Genomic DNA, 16,851 nt, shown 5'->3' on the forward strand with positions numbered 1-16,851 from the left:
ATAATGCTGATGAAAATGCTCGGTCATGTATCGCGAACCAAGCGGCTAACAGCAGCATTTTTGAGACACGCTGCGGAACAATTGCAACGCCATTTATCCAGTGTAGGTCCCCTATAAAACACGTGAAAAATTTCAGAATAAAATTTCAGAATAAAATTTACTTTTTTCTGCACCGGTGGGTGTTTTCTGCAAAATAAATCAGTTGCGAGTGCCCTCTTTCACGATTTTTGTTTGTATGTGTGTGCGTAGGGTCGCCTTTAAATATATAATGATCTGCGACTAACTAGCCCTAAAAGAAGTTCTCTTAATTAAAAACAGCATTTTAGATTCTTTTCAGGCTTTATTGCAAATATTGCATAATCATTCAGCACTAAAAATGTCCATGTCTCATAACTACATGGAAAAATAGACAAAATGGCATGATATAAACAAAAACAACTGTGCTACTAACACTCTACTTGATGATATGAATGTTCATAAAAACGAAATACAAATCAATCACAGATGGATAAAAAAAATGTTAGTATAGTAGGAGGTCCCAAAGTAAGACGGTCTGGGGACCTCCCATGAGGAATACATAATTATAGATACACAAATGTGGCAGAGGGCCTGGAAAAAGGTATCAATTTGAAACATGGTAGTAATATTTTGGGCAATGAAGAAGTTAAACGATAGTTAGCGGGCGTACGTTTTCAGAGAAAAGTAGGAAAAAACAATTAAAGGCATACAACTTGCAAAGCGCAAGAGCATGATGAAAAACCCAATATATATATATACAGAATGGGCTATGAATAGATGCGAAGCTAATAAAATCGGAAGCGGAGACAAGAATATCCACAACGACAAACACTTTGACCGTTTGCTGTAGGATTGGGGAGCAGGAAATGCGATTAAGGCAACCTTAGGTAAGGTATGAAGCTGAATTGTTTCAAAAGTGATGTTGTTTTTAGTAGAGTGTAAAAAGCGGGTTGCTAACGGGCTGATTTAACTGCTAGCGGTAATAAATTTAGAGTTTTTTTTTTATGGCGGAGAAAAAAGTTGAGAGAATCGGGTGTTACTACTATTAGCGAGGAAAGATTCAGAGAAACAAAGAAGTGGACAATGAGCGCGTTAAATTAGAACACCAGATTAAGGAGGCATTTCAAGAGAATAATGATTAGCTCAGTGTAAAGGGGTGAAGCAGAGGCTGGAAGATATAATTTGAAACGCTTGGGTTTAAAGGTGATTAATGAAAAACAGCACGAAAACGAACACGAGACCACACAACAGAGCGCTGACTAGCAACTGATATTTATTCACGAAAAGAAGTCGTCACAGTGATGTGCCAATTTTTTCAAACAGACAAGAATCATTTTGCTTACAGTTTTAAACGTTTATTACACGCGCCTATTCTGCGTTAAGGAATCTCAACTTTGTATCATTCTGACAACAGCCTGACTCGTTTTTGTGGTTAGAGCGTGCATGCGCAGGCACTGAAGATATTTCTTGGACTGCCCAGATGCACCTCTAACAAAGGCTCAATTGAAGAGGCACATGCTCGCCCAATATCCATATTACTTGCCGCACGAACCACTTCGTGTATATTTACGAGCACTTACAAGACACCATTTTCACCCACTCAGAAAAATTCTGAATCAGCGGCCGGACTGCAGTTTTACAAGGGCACTCCGCTGCCATCAGTCGCAGGTACCGACAGGATATGCCCTCCCATATCGTCCCGCCCAACTACCATGGACGATGGATAACCCTTTGGTGCACCTTCGTGTTCCCGGATGTCACCCGTTAATAATTAGGGGGATATTATTAACGATGCGCCCTTAACGGTGCGCACACTCCCAGACACCCTTAGAGTGAGTGGGGGTAGCTGTTCCGGTCGCAAAGGGGATGCCCTCGACTTGCGTGGCAAGCTCAGCCGGAATTCAACTACCTTGTAGTGACAGAAGAGGGTGGTCGTTTGGTGCCCAGCGGTCGCCGGTTCAAACCAGAGTAAGGATCGGAGTCAGAAGTAACAAACAAAACACAATTTATGCACAGCAAGAGACGATACAAAGGAATACACAAGGTCACTTGAAATACAACAGACGAGAGGTTCACAGAATACAAACGCTAAGCATGCAATTACACAGGTATCCAATAACGTAGATGCTTTACAACAGATGAAACACGAGAGAGTACATAAACAAACACCAAATTGTTCACCGGGCACTGTTGCAGTCCGACGCCTCAAGAGTCACGATGTGGCCGCCATACGAGACGAGCGCCGCTCCCTTGAAAGTCCGTGGGCTTGCCAGCAGCGGGTGATCCCCGGGAGTCCAGCCGAAGCGCGAGCACGTCGCAAAACACTTGACGAACTGAATGACTGACTCAACAAGCGGCGCGGTCGCTTTAAATAGGGCGCGCCGCGTCTGTTTGTTAACATGCGCCAAAGCTAGCGCGCACACACACATAGCTTCGCTGGTTATAGCTCCCACTTCTCCTCCCGTCGAGCCGCGCGTCGTCATTGGCTAGGTCCCATAGAAGATTCTCGATTTTTCTGGCTGATTCCAGTCCGATGAATCACCGTCTTCCCCGGGCAATGGGAAAGAGGGTGACGGCAACGCGTACAAAGCTACGCGCTCTCCCGCGCGGGGAAGGGAGCTTTTCTCTACATGCTTTCCACGCGACGCCGCGCGGGCCTCGCGCCGTGCGGACTTGATGAATATGTGCGCCGATTTCGTGACACTGCCCCTCCCTTAAAGAATATTGTCCCACAATATTCACAACAACCACGAACATCGCGCGCACATGCATGCGCTCACAAATATATGGGGCAAATGTCCACATCACACACCTTGCACAAATTTCACAAACTGCAATAACACATTACAAAATTCACACATCAAGGCCATGAAATTCACAAACGTAGCAACACACTGTTCTCGGATATACATAGGAATCAACAACTCAGAAACGCACAGCTATTCAAATGTGAAGCGCACAAACCCAGGGCATGCTTTCGCCTATATTTCCACACTCGGGATGCACCTTCTTGGAACGTATCAGTTCCTCTCCAACTTTCAGGAAAGCGAATTCTCCTTTTTATTAGACACTGCCGTTTCTTCCTCCCGCGAGTTCGGCTCTTTTTCCGTTTACTATAGAGCCTTTTCCATTGCGAGTTGTTCTCGCTCCGGTCTTTACTCCTGAGTTCTGCTTCCCGATCGGAAGTTAGGCCAGATCTAACGCTACCTTGCCTAGCAGCGCTTCGAGCAGGCCGTCTCATTCTTTCTCGGTCTGGGCGGCTCCGCATGCGCTTGCACGTCCAGGCGTTCGGCCGCTTCTTCCTTCCTTTTTTATAGGACATTTCCCTGTCGACTTTGTCTGACTTGGCAGGTTTGGATTCGTTTCTTTTTGTTTCCACTTTTATTCGCACCTTTGGCCGAGGAACGTTTGATCCAGTTTTACCCGCATAATCAGAACATGGTTGTCTGAAAGGAACGTCCTTTTGAGAACTTTGTTCTCCCTCAATCCCAATTTTCTTTCTTTTCTTTACGATCTTCAGTCGTACCTTCTTGAAGCAGAGCTCAGTTGCAACTGGAGGCTCATTCTCCTCACTTTCAGTTACATCCCGTTTCTTAAAAGTTTCCTTAAAATGTTTCTTGAATCCTTTCATTGCAGTACAGTCTTCGCTTTCTTCCCTTCCTGAATCCTCAAGATTAGGATCTGTACTGTCACCTTTATCCCAGCTTTCGTGCTCACTGCAATTTGAAATCTCCTCATCCCAGTCACTCATGTACTCAGCCATGGTGTCATTTAATGAGGAGCTACAATCCTGCCCTTCTTCATCTTCAGGCTTTGAAAACACCGAGGTTTCTGGCTCGACATCTGCCGTTGCAGCTCCTCTGCAACCTGTCGTCTCGGAGGGCACAATCTCTTTTTTCTGAGAATTCTGAACTTCAGTTCGGTCATCTGAAGTTTCTGTTGCAGGAACACGCTGGTCCACAACCTCATTCTGGCTGCTGGAGCCAGTTTCTACAGTACCTGGGGCTGTCAATGTATCGCTTGGTTCACTGTACTTTCTAATATAAGGAAAGGTAACCTCCGGAGGCTCGGTAATACCTTTCAAACGCCGAACTTCAGCCAGCTTTTTGAGAAGGATATCTCTCTCTTTTAAGAATTCTTTTTCTTTTTCTGCCTGCTTCCTGAGCCATTCTTTTTCTCTTTCTTCTTCTTGTCTCTTTGCCTCTGCTTGCTTCCTGAGCCATTCTTTTTCTCTTTCTTCTTCTTGTCTCTTTGCCTCTGCTTGCTTCCTGAGCCATTCTTTCTCTCGTTCTTCTCTTTGCTTCTCTCTTTCTTTCTCAGCCTCTTCTCGAACCTCTCTTTCTTTTCGGTCCACCCATTCCCGCAGTTCAGCTCCTTTTAGACCTTTCTCTAAGCCCAAGGCAACAATCTCCTTGATATTCATCTTCAATCTGAACTGCCTAATGCTAACAAATAGCACTCTCAATGGACCTTACACAACCGCTTCAGCGCGGTACCTCTCGTTATCGCTCTGCTGTTACACTGTTTACGACCTCTTCGTAAACTCTTCCAACTCTTTCTCCGTCCTCTGAGCTTGAGTGCACCAAACGTCCTGTCGCGGACGCCAGATTAATTGTCACCCGTTAATAATTAGGGGGATATTATTAACGATGCGCCCTTAACGGTGCGCACACTCCCAGACACCCTTAGAGTGAGTGGGGGTAGCTGTTCCGGTCGCAAAGGGGATGCCCTCGACTTGCGTGGCAAGCTCAGCCGGAATTCAACTACCTTGTAGTGACAGAAGAGGGTGGTCGTTTGGTGCCCAGCGGTCGCCGGTTCAAACCAGAGTAAGGATCGGAGTCAGAAGTAACAAACAAAACACAATTTATGCACAGCAAGAGACGATACAAAGGAATACACAAGGTCACTTGAAATACAACAGACGAGAGGTTCACAGAATACAAACGCTAAGCATGCAATTACACAGGTATCCAATAACGTAGATGCTTTACAACAGATGAAACACGAGAGAGTACATAAACAAACACCAAATTGTTCACCGGGCACTGTTGCAGTCCGACGCCTCAAGAGTCACGATGTGGCCGCCATACGAGACGAGCGCCGCTCCCTTGAAAGTCCGTGGGCTTGCCAGCAGCGGGTGATCCCCGGGAGTCCAGCCGAAGCGCGAGCACGTCGCAAAACACTTGACGAACTGAATGACTGACTCAACAAGCGGCGCGGTCGCTTTAAATAGGGCGCGCCGCGTCTGTTTGTTAACATGCGCCAAAGCTAGCGCGCACACACACATAGCTTCGCTGGTTATAGCTCCCACTTCTCCTCCCGTCGAGCCGCGCGTCGTCATTGGCTAGGTCCCATAGAAGATTCTCGATTTTTCTGGCTGATTCCAGTCCGATGAATCACCGTCTTCCCCGGGCAATGGGAAAGAGGGTGACGGCAACGCGTACAAAGCTACGCGCTCTCCCGCGCGGGGAAGGGAGCTTTTCTCTACATGCTTTCCACGCGACGCCGCGCGGGCCTCGCGCCGTGCGGACTTGATGAATATGTGCGCCGATTTCGTGACACCGGAATACTAAAGAAATCAATGGTGCCAATTAGTGGACTCAAACAACTCACTCTGGCGCACATCTGGTCAGAATATTCTAATTATATTCTCGTATACACCGATAGATCTGTGTCAGCACGGACATCCGCTGCAGCTGTGGTCATACCAACTCAGAAAACGACTCTACATTTTCTTTTGGGATATATTTCTACATCAACTGCTGCGGAACTTGTAGCCATTCGGGAATATGTGGGGAACTACCTCAAAAATGGTGTATATTCACGGACTCAAAGACAGCATTGCAAATTTTGGAAAACTTTTTACGCCACACTGCCTACCAGTCCCTGGCATTAAACATCATGGAGCTCCTAACATCTGCCCAGCTGCAAGGCCACAGGATAATGTTTCAATAGATCCCAGCTCACTGCGGGCTCCATGGGAATGAACAAACCGATGATGAAGCGAAAACCGCCCTCATCAATGGCCTCCAAACAGACGTGCCTTTTTCAAGAGCGGATACAACTTGCCTTCTTACGAGTTGTATGAAGAATGCTACAGCAGTTTACTGGGCCCAGCCAGACGCCCGACACATTCGTCTAAGAAGGCTAGATCGAACATTGAAATTTTATGTTCCGCGTGATACTCCGCGCCATCAGGCATGTTTGCTACATAGACTTCGCCTAAATGTGGCTTTCACGCGCAAGTACTTACATTTAATTGGACAGGTGGACTCGCCCGAATGCTCAACTTGTGGCATCCCAGAGACCGTGGACCATATTATGTGTGTGCCCAGCATATGCGTGCGAAAGAAGTGTGCTAGCCGCTTCCTTGAAGCGTTTAGACAAAAGGCCTCTGTCGGAGAAACTGCTGCTGGGCGCTTGGCAGGAAAAGGACAATAAATGTGTCAGCAAGACTTTTGCTCTTTCAAGCAAAGAGATTTATTTTCTGAGTGACTTTGTGTGCAGCAGGTGAACCCAGGGGTTGTTTCACGCGATTGTTTCGTTTTTTTCATGTTTGTTCTTATCCGGGCCTTAAAGTAAAAGCTTAGGCATAGGTGCGAGTCAGCGCTTGTACCGCGGCTTCTTTTTATCGTGTCCTTTCTCTTCTTGTTCGCGCTGTTTAAACTAATTATGTATTGAAACCTGATATTTTGGCTCCAGATGACCGAGTCATCTGGATGCCGCCTCCTCAGGCCAGGATGCCGAGATCCACTACTATCTTACACACTCGCTCGAACAGCCGTTGCTGGTCTGCAGGTCTAAGCTGAAAAATGCAGGCTCGTCTCCTGCAAAACAAGGGAGAATTAAATTACCGTTAGCTGTGTTGAGCTTTGACTAGATCCAAAGGCAAATGCAATTTTTGTTGTCTTCGAGAATACCTTCAACAGCTCTACCCATTCAAATCTCTCGCACTCAACCAAAGACGTGGTGAGGTCGAGGTAGCTGAAGATTTCTGCGCTAGGATAGCAGGCTATCGACTCCAATGGCAACGCTGCATTTCAACGATGTTCCCACTTCTCACGATTCACGAATGGGCCTTCCCTTCGCCGTGGAGAAACTTGACGCTGCACTGGCTTCTAGCAGACGGTCAACATCGCCGGGTCGCGACAGTGTGACAGCCTGGAAATCCTGGACAAGAAGCTAGACACATTCTATTTAAAATATTATAACAAATCATGGAGTGAGGATACAGTTCCAGACGAGTAGATGTGCAGTCGTTTATTTCCGCTCCTGAAAACAAGCAAGTCGCTTTTGGACTTCACTTCACTTCACTTTATTCACCTTAAAGGCCCCCTTCCGGGGGTATTACATAGGGGGTGGGTTAATATATACAACAATAATAAATACATGTCATTGCCTTACGATAAAAGTAGTTATAGCATGTAAAAAAGAAGATGGGCACATGATAGTGGCGACGTTGGTGGGGAGGGCATTCCAGTCCACAGCAGTGCGGGGGAAAAAGGAACCTGAAAAAGTTGCAGTACGAGATAGAGGCCGGGCAATCTGAAACGGATGTGCAGTGCTGTGAGATATGCGGGTCGGATGAGTAATGTAAGGCGTTTGATTCAGAGTGCTGTGGTACAACTTATGGAGTAAACAAAGGCTCGCGATGCGGCGGCGAGCTTCGAGGCTTTCGAGACCGGAAATATTCTTCAGAAATGAAACGCTGATGGTATACGAATATGCAGAATGAACAAAGCGGATGGCGCGGTTTTGGACTGATTCAAGTGCATTTGTTAGGTACATTTGGTGAGGGTTCCAGATGGGACTAGCGTACTCAAGTTTAGGTCTGATAAGTGTTTTATAAGCCAGAAGTTTAACGTGCTGTGGTGCATGACGAAGATGACGTTTTAGGAAACCTAGAGATCTGTTGGCAGAGGATATGATTGTGGTGATGTGTGTTCGCCAAGAAAGATCGCTAGACAGGGTTACACCGAGGTACTTGAAGGATTGAATGCTTTCTATGGGTGAATTAGCAACTGTATAGGAAAACATAATGGGGTTGTGATGACGTTGGAATGAGACGAGTTTGCATTTTTTGGCGTTTAGCGTCATTAACCAGTTGTTACACCATTCATGGACACAGGTAAGGTCATTCTGAAGGGCCATTTGATCACAAATGTTAGTAACGGTACGATAAATTACACAGTCATCGGCGAAAATGCGAATATTACATGATACTTGTAGTGCCAAATCATTAATGTAAATTAAAAACAAAAGCGGGCCGAGCACAGATCCCTGCGGAACGCCGGATGTTACAGGCAGGGTGCCTGAGCTGTGATTGTTAATAGAAACGAACTGAGATCGGTTAGCAAGGAATTCTTTAATCCACTCTAGAACATTAGGGTTTAAATTTAAAAGGGCAAGCTTTAGTAATAGGCGTTGGTGTGGTACCTTGTCAAATGCCTTTGCGAAATCTAAGAATAATGCATCGGTCTGCAAGTTGCGGTCAAGGTTACTATGCAAGTCAAAAGTGAAAATTGCCAATTGGGTTTCGCAGGAGAGACCCTTGCGAAACCCATGTTGAGCCGGATGAAGGAAGTTGTGGCAATCTACAAAATTTATTACATGAGAATAGATGACATGTTCCATGATTTTACAAGGTACGCTTGTTAAGGAGATGGGGCAATAATTTAGTGGAGAGTCCTTTGTACCTGACTTGTAGGCCGGAATGACCCTCCCCACCTTCCAGTCGGCCGGTAGGGTTCCTGTTGAAAGCGATTGAGAAGACAACAATGAAAGATAAATGGCTGAGGTGTGTTTCGTGTTTTTAAGCTCTTTAGAGTTTATTTCGTCCACTCCTGCGGCTGATGAACGTTTAATTCTGTCAATATGGTTTATGATGCCTTGCACAGTAATTTCGATGGGTGACATTGCTGGTAATGATACGCTAGGCGGGGTAGACAATGAGGTATCAGTTTCATCTGTGAAGACGGAAACAAACGCACGGTTGAATATGTCAGCACATTCGTCAACAGTGGCTTCCTCGCCCGCGGCACTTGTAAGAGCGGTGGGGCACGTTGCTTGCGGGTTTATTATTTCCCAAAACCTCCTGGGGTTGTTTTTTAGGATATTTGGTAGGTCATTGTGAAAAAAAGCACGTTTGGCGGAGCAAACTGCAGCGCAGTCCTCAGCTGCGTGGTACCGTTCCCATGCTTCAGCACTTGAGTTCCGTTTTGCTGTACTATAAAGTCGTTTTTTTCTTCTTTCTAATCTTTTCAGATTGTGTGAGAACCACGGCTTCTGGCGGTTTGCGCTAAAGCTGATACAGGGAATAAATTTGTTCGTTTATCTTGTTTTTGAAAAGTGACCAGTTATCAGTAAGAGAGCGGAGATGAAACGTGGATTGGCAGAAAAGCTTCGTTGTTGATTGCTTGGTAGTTTCCTTTGTCGTACAGGCGGATGGTTTTCTTGAACGTTTGGCGGGATGAATTTGAACGTGGAATGAATAACTCTATGATCACTGATTTCACGCAAGTAAGTAATCGAGGATAAGCTTTCAGGGCTGTTGGTTAGTATTAAATCCAGGATGTTTGAAGATCCTTGGGTAACCCGAGTCGGTTCAAGCACCATTTGCCTCAAGTTGAAATTTAAGCAAACATCTACAAAGTTTCTTGCTTCAGAGTTACCAGCTGTTAATGGACCTACGTTTTGCCAATTTATACTCGGGAAGTTAAAGTCTCCAAAGAGAAGCAGTTGAGCATTGGGGTGTTTCGTAGTAATTTGGACCAGAACATCGTTTAGTTTAGGTGCAAAACCGGGATTGCTGTTAGGGGCCCTGTAGCACACGCCAAGCAGAACGGTTTGCGGTGGAGCGTTGCATTTTAACCATAATATTTCCAGATCTGAAGTAATGTTAACAACGGAACATGCTATTTGGTTGTTAATGGCAATAAGCACACCTCCTCCACGTGTGCCCTGACGATCTTTACGGTACACAGTAAAATTGGGTAAGTCATCCAAAACTTCATTATGACTGATGTCGCTTGTTAGCCATGTTTCCGTTAGGATTAATACGTTGCTGCCGGAAGATAAAAAGAGATTCGACAAGGCCTCGCGCTTTGGAAGGAAACTGCGAGCATTAGTGTAGATTATGGATAAGGAAAGGTTATCTCGAAGGTTAGTCCGCGGCTGCTTGCGCGCTTTCCGACGGCGAAAGGATTCCTATGTGATTTCTTTAACCGATTGTGAACCTTGGTCGAAAATAAACCGTTTGGGTCCCATGTGTAGCGTTTTGTATCGGAGGGAAAATAGTCCAGACTTAGCTCTAGCAAAAGCCACAAGGTGCCTCCGTGCATTTCGAACGGGTCGAGAAAAATCTTCTCCAATACTAAAATCAGTGTCTTTAAGCTTAGGGCCTTCGGAGAGTATGATTCCTTTTGTTTTGAAAGATGACAATTTCACTATTATTGGTCTTTGGCGGTCTGTGCTGTGGCGGCCAAGGCGGTGTGCGCGCTCTATGTCTTTGAGCTGGATTACCAGATTGAGGCTGTCAAGGCTGTGCTGAATGATAATTTTTTCTGATTGCTCGTAAGATTCTTTATCATTTGGGTCAGGAAGCCCATAGAACACTAAGTTATTTCTTCTCGAGCGGTTCTCGAGATCACCGAGATGTGTATCCAACTCAGAAAGCTGCAAAGTCATTCTATCTGTGTTGGATTGAAGGGTTTCTACTTCTGTTCGCAGGGTGTTAAGACATTCACATTTGGTTTCAAGATCAGCGATTCGGTTGCTTAGAGCAGATATTGTTTTATCTGTTGCTACTAGTTGATTTTTGAGGTCATGTATTTCAGTGATAAGTTGTGATTGTCCGGCGGACAACTTTTGTAGTTCGCTCAAAACTGCATCAAGGCCACCTGGTCCCGGGTTGGTTTCTACATCACCCGACAGCACTAGTAAAGCGCGAATGACATCGACACATTCGGCGGCAAGACAAAAGCAACACTGCGGGCTCGGCAGCTGTACCAGGCAATAATTACTAGTTTTCTTAGTGAAAAGCGTATATGGACCACCAACCTGCATGGCGAACATAAGCGGATAAGCGGCCCGTGCGGAGGCACAGCCGCAGAGCCCACAGTGTGCCGAAGGTGGGTGTCGCTCCTTTATAGGTAAGCCGTACGGTGCTGTCGGTGACGATGGTGCTGCGGAGGTAGTTTCGTTGGTTCAGCGTTCCAGAGGTGGCGCTGCCGGGGGTTTCCAATTGTCGGTGGCGACTAGGTGTAGTGCACCAAGTTCGCTTTCTTGATGGGGCGTCCGGATGACTGCTGTGTAGCCAGATGTCCCTGCCGTCCAGGCTGGCAAAAGAACAAACGTGACGATTTGGACAATGACCTGCATGGCGAACATAAGCGGATTAGCGGCCCGTGCGGAGGCACAGCCGCAGAGCCCACCTCATACCGTCAATTGCACTGGCTAGCTACGTCGGTAAAGTACAGAAAAGAATGCTGCTTACACGTATTAAGTAGTACCTGGAGCGCTACCGTATATATGTGGCTATAATGTCCGGGTCGGCCCTCAGTCACCACGGCTGCGGAACAACTGACCACGGCGGCGGTCAGACCTGTGACGCAGCAGGGGGAGCTAAGAATTCCTGGCTCCGCTGGACAGGCCGCCATTGGAAACTGACCCTGGCAACGTTTAATACTAGAACCCTAGCTAGTGAAGCTAGTTTAGCAGTGCTGTTAGAGGAACTAGAGGGCATGAAATGGGATGTCACAGGGCTTAGTGAGGTTAGGAGGCCGAATGAGGCATATACTGTACTGAAGGATGGGCATGTACTGTGTTATCGAGGTGTACCAGAGAGGCGACAACTAGGAGTAGGTTTCCTTGTCAATAAGTATACAGCGGGTAATATAGATGAATTCTATAGTATTAATGAGAGGGTTGCAGGCATCGTAATTAGACTTAATAAGCGGTATAAACTGAAGGTTGCACAGGCCTATGCACCTACATGTAGTTATGATGACCAGGTAGTTGAAAGCTTCTATGAAGATGTAGAATCGGCAATGCGAAAAGTAAAGACGCAGTATACTGTACTAATGAGCGAATTCAATGCCAAGGTAGGGAAAAAGCAGGCAGGAGACAAGACAGTAGGTGTATATGGCATTATTTCTAGGAATAGAAGGGGGGAGTTACTAGTTGAGTTTGCAGAGCGCAATAACTTACGAATCGTGAATACCTTCTTCAGCAAACGGAAGAACCGGAAATCGACATGCAAAAGTCCTAACGGAGAGACTAAAAATGAAATCGACATCATAATGTGTTCAACCGCCGACCACCGGATGGTGAGATCCCCAATTAGCCTAAATCTGAAGAAGGAACGCAACAAATTAGTAAGAAAACACCCATCAACGAATTAGCGGTGAGGGGGAGGGCAGAAGTGTTCAGGATCTCGCTACAGAATAGGTATTCAGCTCTAACGGAGGATGGCGACATTACCCTAGAGGCAAGTAACAATAATTTCAGAGATATTATTACTGAGTGCGCGGTAGAAGTAGGCGGTAGGATAGTTAGAGAGGATACCGGTAGGCTGTCTAGGGAGACGAAAGATTTGATTAAGAAACGCCAGAGCATGAAAGCTTCCAATCCAACAGACCAGATCGAATTGGCCGAGATATCAAAGCTAATCAATAAGCGCAAGGTGGCCGATATAAAGAAGTATAACACGGAGAAAATTGAGCATGCTGTGAAGAATGGGGGAAGCCTTAAAATGGTAAAGAAGAAATTGGGCACAGGCAAAAGCCAGATGTATGCGATAAGGGACAAGGCGGGCAGCGTCATCACTAGCATGGACAAGATAGTCAAAGTAGCCGAGGAGCTCTATACAGATCTCTACAGTAGCCATTGTAGTCAGGACCGTAATGAGATTGGAGGTAGGGAAAAACAGTCAGACGTTCCACCAGTGACGAAGGACGAGGTCAAGAAAGCACTAGAAACTCTGAAAAGGGGAAAATCGGCTGGAGAGCATCAGATAACTACAGATTTGCTGAACGACGGGGGAGGGGGGGGATATAGTGCTAGAAAAACTGGCCACCCTGTATACGCAGTGCCTGGTGTCATCGACGGTACCGAAACCATGGAAGAATGCAAACATTATCCTCATTCATAAGAAAGGGGACTCTAAGGACCTTAAAAATTATAGACCAATCAGCTTACTGTCTGTTACGTATAAGGTATTTACTAAGGTAATCGCTAATAGAATCAGGAAAACCTTAGACTGCAATCAAGCAAAGGATCAAGCAGGGTTTCGGAAGCGGTACTCTACTATAGATCATATCCATACCATCAATCAGGTGATAGAAAAATGCTCGGAATATAACCAGCCCTTATACATAGCATTCATTGATTACGAAAAAGCATTTGACTCAGTTGAAACCTCGGCGGTGATGCAGGCATTGCGAAATCAGGGGGTAGACGAGCCGTACGTGAAAGTGCTGGAAGATATATATAGTGGCTGCACAGCAACCATAGTTCTGCATAAAAAAAAAGTAACAAAATTCCCATAAAGAAAGGTGTTAGGCAAGGAGACACAATCTCCCCAGTACTATTCACAGCTTGTTTAGATGAAGTATTCAGAGACTTGGAATGGGAGCAGTTAGGGATAAGGGTAGATGGAGAATACCTCAGTAATCTGCGATTTGCTGATGACATTGCCTGGCTAAGCAACTCAGGGGATGAACTGCAAATAATGATTGGTGACCTAGACAGGAAAAGTAGAAAGGTAGGCTTGAAAATCAATATGCAGAAGACTAAGGAAATGTTCAACAGCCTCGGAAAGGAACAGCAGTTTACATTAGGTAGCGAAATACTGGAAGTAGTAGGCGAATATGTCTACTTAGGACAGGTAGTAACCGCAGATCCGGACCATGAAAAGGAAATAAGAAGAATAAGATTGGGATGGAGCGCATCTGGCAAGCATTCGCAGATTATGACTAGCAGCTTACCGGTATCGCTCAAGAGGAAAGTATACAACAGTTGCATCTTGCCTGCACTCACCTATGGGGCTGAAACGTGGAAGCTAACCAAGAGAGTTCTACTTAAGTTGATAACAACCGAAAGGGCTATGGAACGAAAAATGGTAGGGGTAACATTAAGAGATAGAAAGCGTGCAGAGTGGGTCAGAGAAATAACTCAAGTTGCCGACATTCTAGTAGAAATTAAAATGAAGAAACGGACATGGGCAGGACATGTAGAGCGAAGAGAGGATAACCGATGGTCGCTGAGGGTAACAAACTTGATTCCAAGGGAAGGAAAGCGTAGCAGGGGGCGGCAGAAAGTTAGGTGGGCGGATGAGATTAAGAAGTTCGCAGGCGTCAAGTGAATGCAGCTAGCACAGAACCGCGTTAAGTGGAGAAATATGGGAGAGGCCTTCGCCCTGCAGTGGGTATAATCAGGCTGATTATGATGATGATGATGATGATGATCGGTGACTGCGGTCTGGCTGGCTTCCTGCGCTAACCAGCAACCCATCTTTTGCCCAGATTGTCCTGCTGCACGCTTCGCATCTTGCGCATCAACTGAGTTCGTAGCCAACGCGCAACACTGTGGCACGTGCATTCGGTCTGTCACCGTCAGCATACGAAGTGTCACCGCTGCGGCTCAGCGCCACCGCAAGCTCTGCCTGACTGCTACTTAAGGTGGCCCCCATCGGCGTCTCAAGCCATTTAGCGGAGAGCGATCTGCGACTGCGGTCTGGCTGGCTTCCTGCGCTAACCAGCAACTTACCTTTTGCCCAGGTAACAGGCATATTTTTGTACCTATTTTTCAGCACTTACCAATTTTGGGCTGCTAGTCTCAGATCGCTCCTTGCGCTACGGCTCCAACTGTTGCTGTTGTCGCTAAAGAACTCGAAGAACTTAAATTGTCTTTTGAAACAAAACTTCGAACGCTCACTGATGCTCTTGTTACTGTGAAATCTTCCGTGGCCTTATGTAGCGTTGATGTCATCAGGGAACTTCAAATTGAGGTCGCTGAGTTGAAAAAATCTCTTGACTTATGAGCGATGAGTTTGAAACCATAAAGGATCGGAACTCCGGTCTTGCTGCCGAGAACAAGAAACTCTTGGAGATCAATGAGGTCCTCGTGCGCAAGGTTGCCCACCTGGAACAATATTTGCGCCTGAACAACCTTGAAATCAGAGGTGTCCCGGTGACGCAGGGCGAGGATTGCACCAAGATCGTTGAGGCTCTCGGCAGTGAGATTGCCCCGTGAACTTATAGGATCTAGATACAGTGCACAGAGTTCCCACCCGCAACAAGAATGAAAAAAAAAACATAATTGTTCTTCCCTCTCGCGAAACAAGAAGGCGCAATTCCTTGCTAAGGCCAGGAGACCTCACCCTACCACGACATGCTTTGGTTTCCCTGAAGCGCACGATGCTCCCGTTTATGTCAATGAGTATCTTTCCCCCGACAACAAAGACCTTTTTTTAAAGGCGCATAAGATCAAGAAGGAAAAAAGTGGAAGGAGCAGAATAGTACGATCTACCGCGTAAGTAAGGTAGACGATCTAAACATTTTCCGTGAATGAACACTCCTACCGCTGCTGGCTTTCTACCCTTTTTCAAACCATCATTGATGATGATGGACTGATTTTTTATGGCGCAAGGGCATCTTTGGCCAAAGAGTGCCAAAACACAAGGTGAAGTGACAACTGAAGTTCATAAAATGTCCGAGGTGAGGTGTTTAATGAAGTACTTAAATACGATGGCGTATAGGGCCTAAACGTTTTTCCGGAGTGTGTAGTCTAAAAGCAGTGGTGTATAGGGCCTAAAAACATTGAGTTAAGGTGTTTAGTGGTCTGAGTAAAACTGAAAGGGTGAGATGTACTTGTTAAAATAATAAGTTGCCTCAGCAATAATTTCTTTAAAAGAAAGCCATTTAATTAAAAGAAATGTGCTGACGCCCATGTTGATAAATGACTCCATATAAAAAGCCTACTTTTAATAAATATTTAAAAAGTCTTTCTAAAGAAAACATTGGATGATCGCTAAGAAAGATGGATGGATGTGTCGGTATTTGTTTCGTGTATAATTCAGGAAAGTGACGTCTCCTATGCTGTTCAAGTCTTTGACATTCAACTAAAATATGGAGCACTGTGAGCCGGCAACCGCATCTCGAACAACGTGGTGCAGGAGAGTTCGTTTAAAGGTATGAATGTGTTGTGTATGTGTGACCTATTCTCATCCTGCACAGAGCTACTTCTTTGAATCTGTTTTGTTTTTCTGCAGTGTATCGGCCTATCCTTGGTTTTATTGTGTGTAGTTTATTCTCAGTTGCCGTGTCCCACTCCTCTAGCCATTGTTGTCTGATCGTGTTTTTGATGTGTGGCTTGAGATCCTGATATGATATGTTGTCAGTGTCTGTAGTGTTTTGAAGGGCACCTGATGCAGCAAGCCTATCAGCTGCCTCGCTACCTGGTATACAGCGGTGGCCTGGCACCCAACACAGTGTAATATTAAGTTCTAGCTTATGGGCAGACATAAGGGAGTTATAAAGGGAATTCAGGACTGGGTTCTTATTGTGCCACTTTCGAAAGGATAGGCACATTAAAACACTGAGGGAGTCTGTGTAGATGAGCGATGTCTGTATTTTCTTTTCTATAATGTGTCTCACAGCTAGCAGGATTCCATGGCATTCAGCGGTAAATATACTAGTATGTCTGTTCAGGGTTTTTGACTGTGAAAACTGTGGTCCATGTGCTGCACAGGAGACTTGAGCAGACTTCGAAGCATCGGTGTAGTATTCATCACAAGTGTACTTCGCCTGAAATAACATGAAGTGCCGCTGTATG

The 16,851-nt window shown here is 45.7% G+C and overlaps 1 protein-coding gene across 1 annotated transcript; it reads right to left on the reverse strand.

The window, feature by feature from the left end:
• Positions 1-10,047: 10,047 nt before the first annotated feature.
• LOC146171979 (uncharacterized) lies at positions 10,048-11,215 on the reverse strand. The gene has a single exon (XM_084586162.1). It carries the CDS (start codon positions 11,089-11,091, stop codon positions 10,225-10,227), a length of 867 nt encoding a protein of 288 aa, XP_084442288.1. The 5' UTR covers positions 11,092-11,215; the 3' UTR covers positions 10,048-10,224.
• Between the last annotated feature and the right edge of the window lie 5,636 nt (positions 11,216-16,851).

The sequence above is a fragment of the Amblyomma maculatum genome, unplaced genomic scaffold (assembly GCF_055883805.1).
Source record: "Amblyomma maculatum isolate TAMU_Amacu unplaced genomic scaffold, ASM5588380v1 scaffold_15, whole genome shotgun sequence".
NCBI lineage: Eukaryota > Metazoa > Arthropoda > Arachnida > Ixodida > Ixodidae > Amblyomma > Amblyomma maculatum.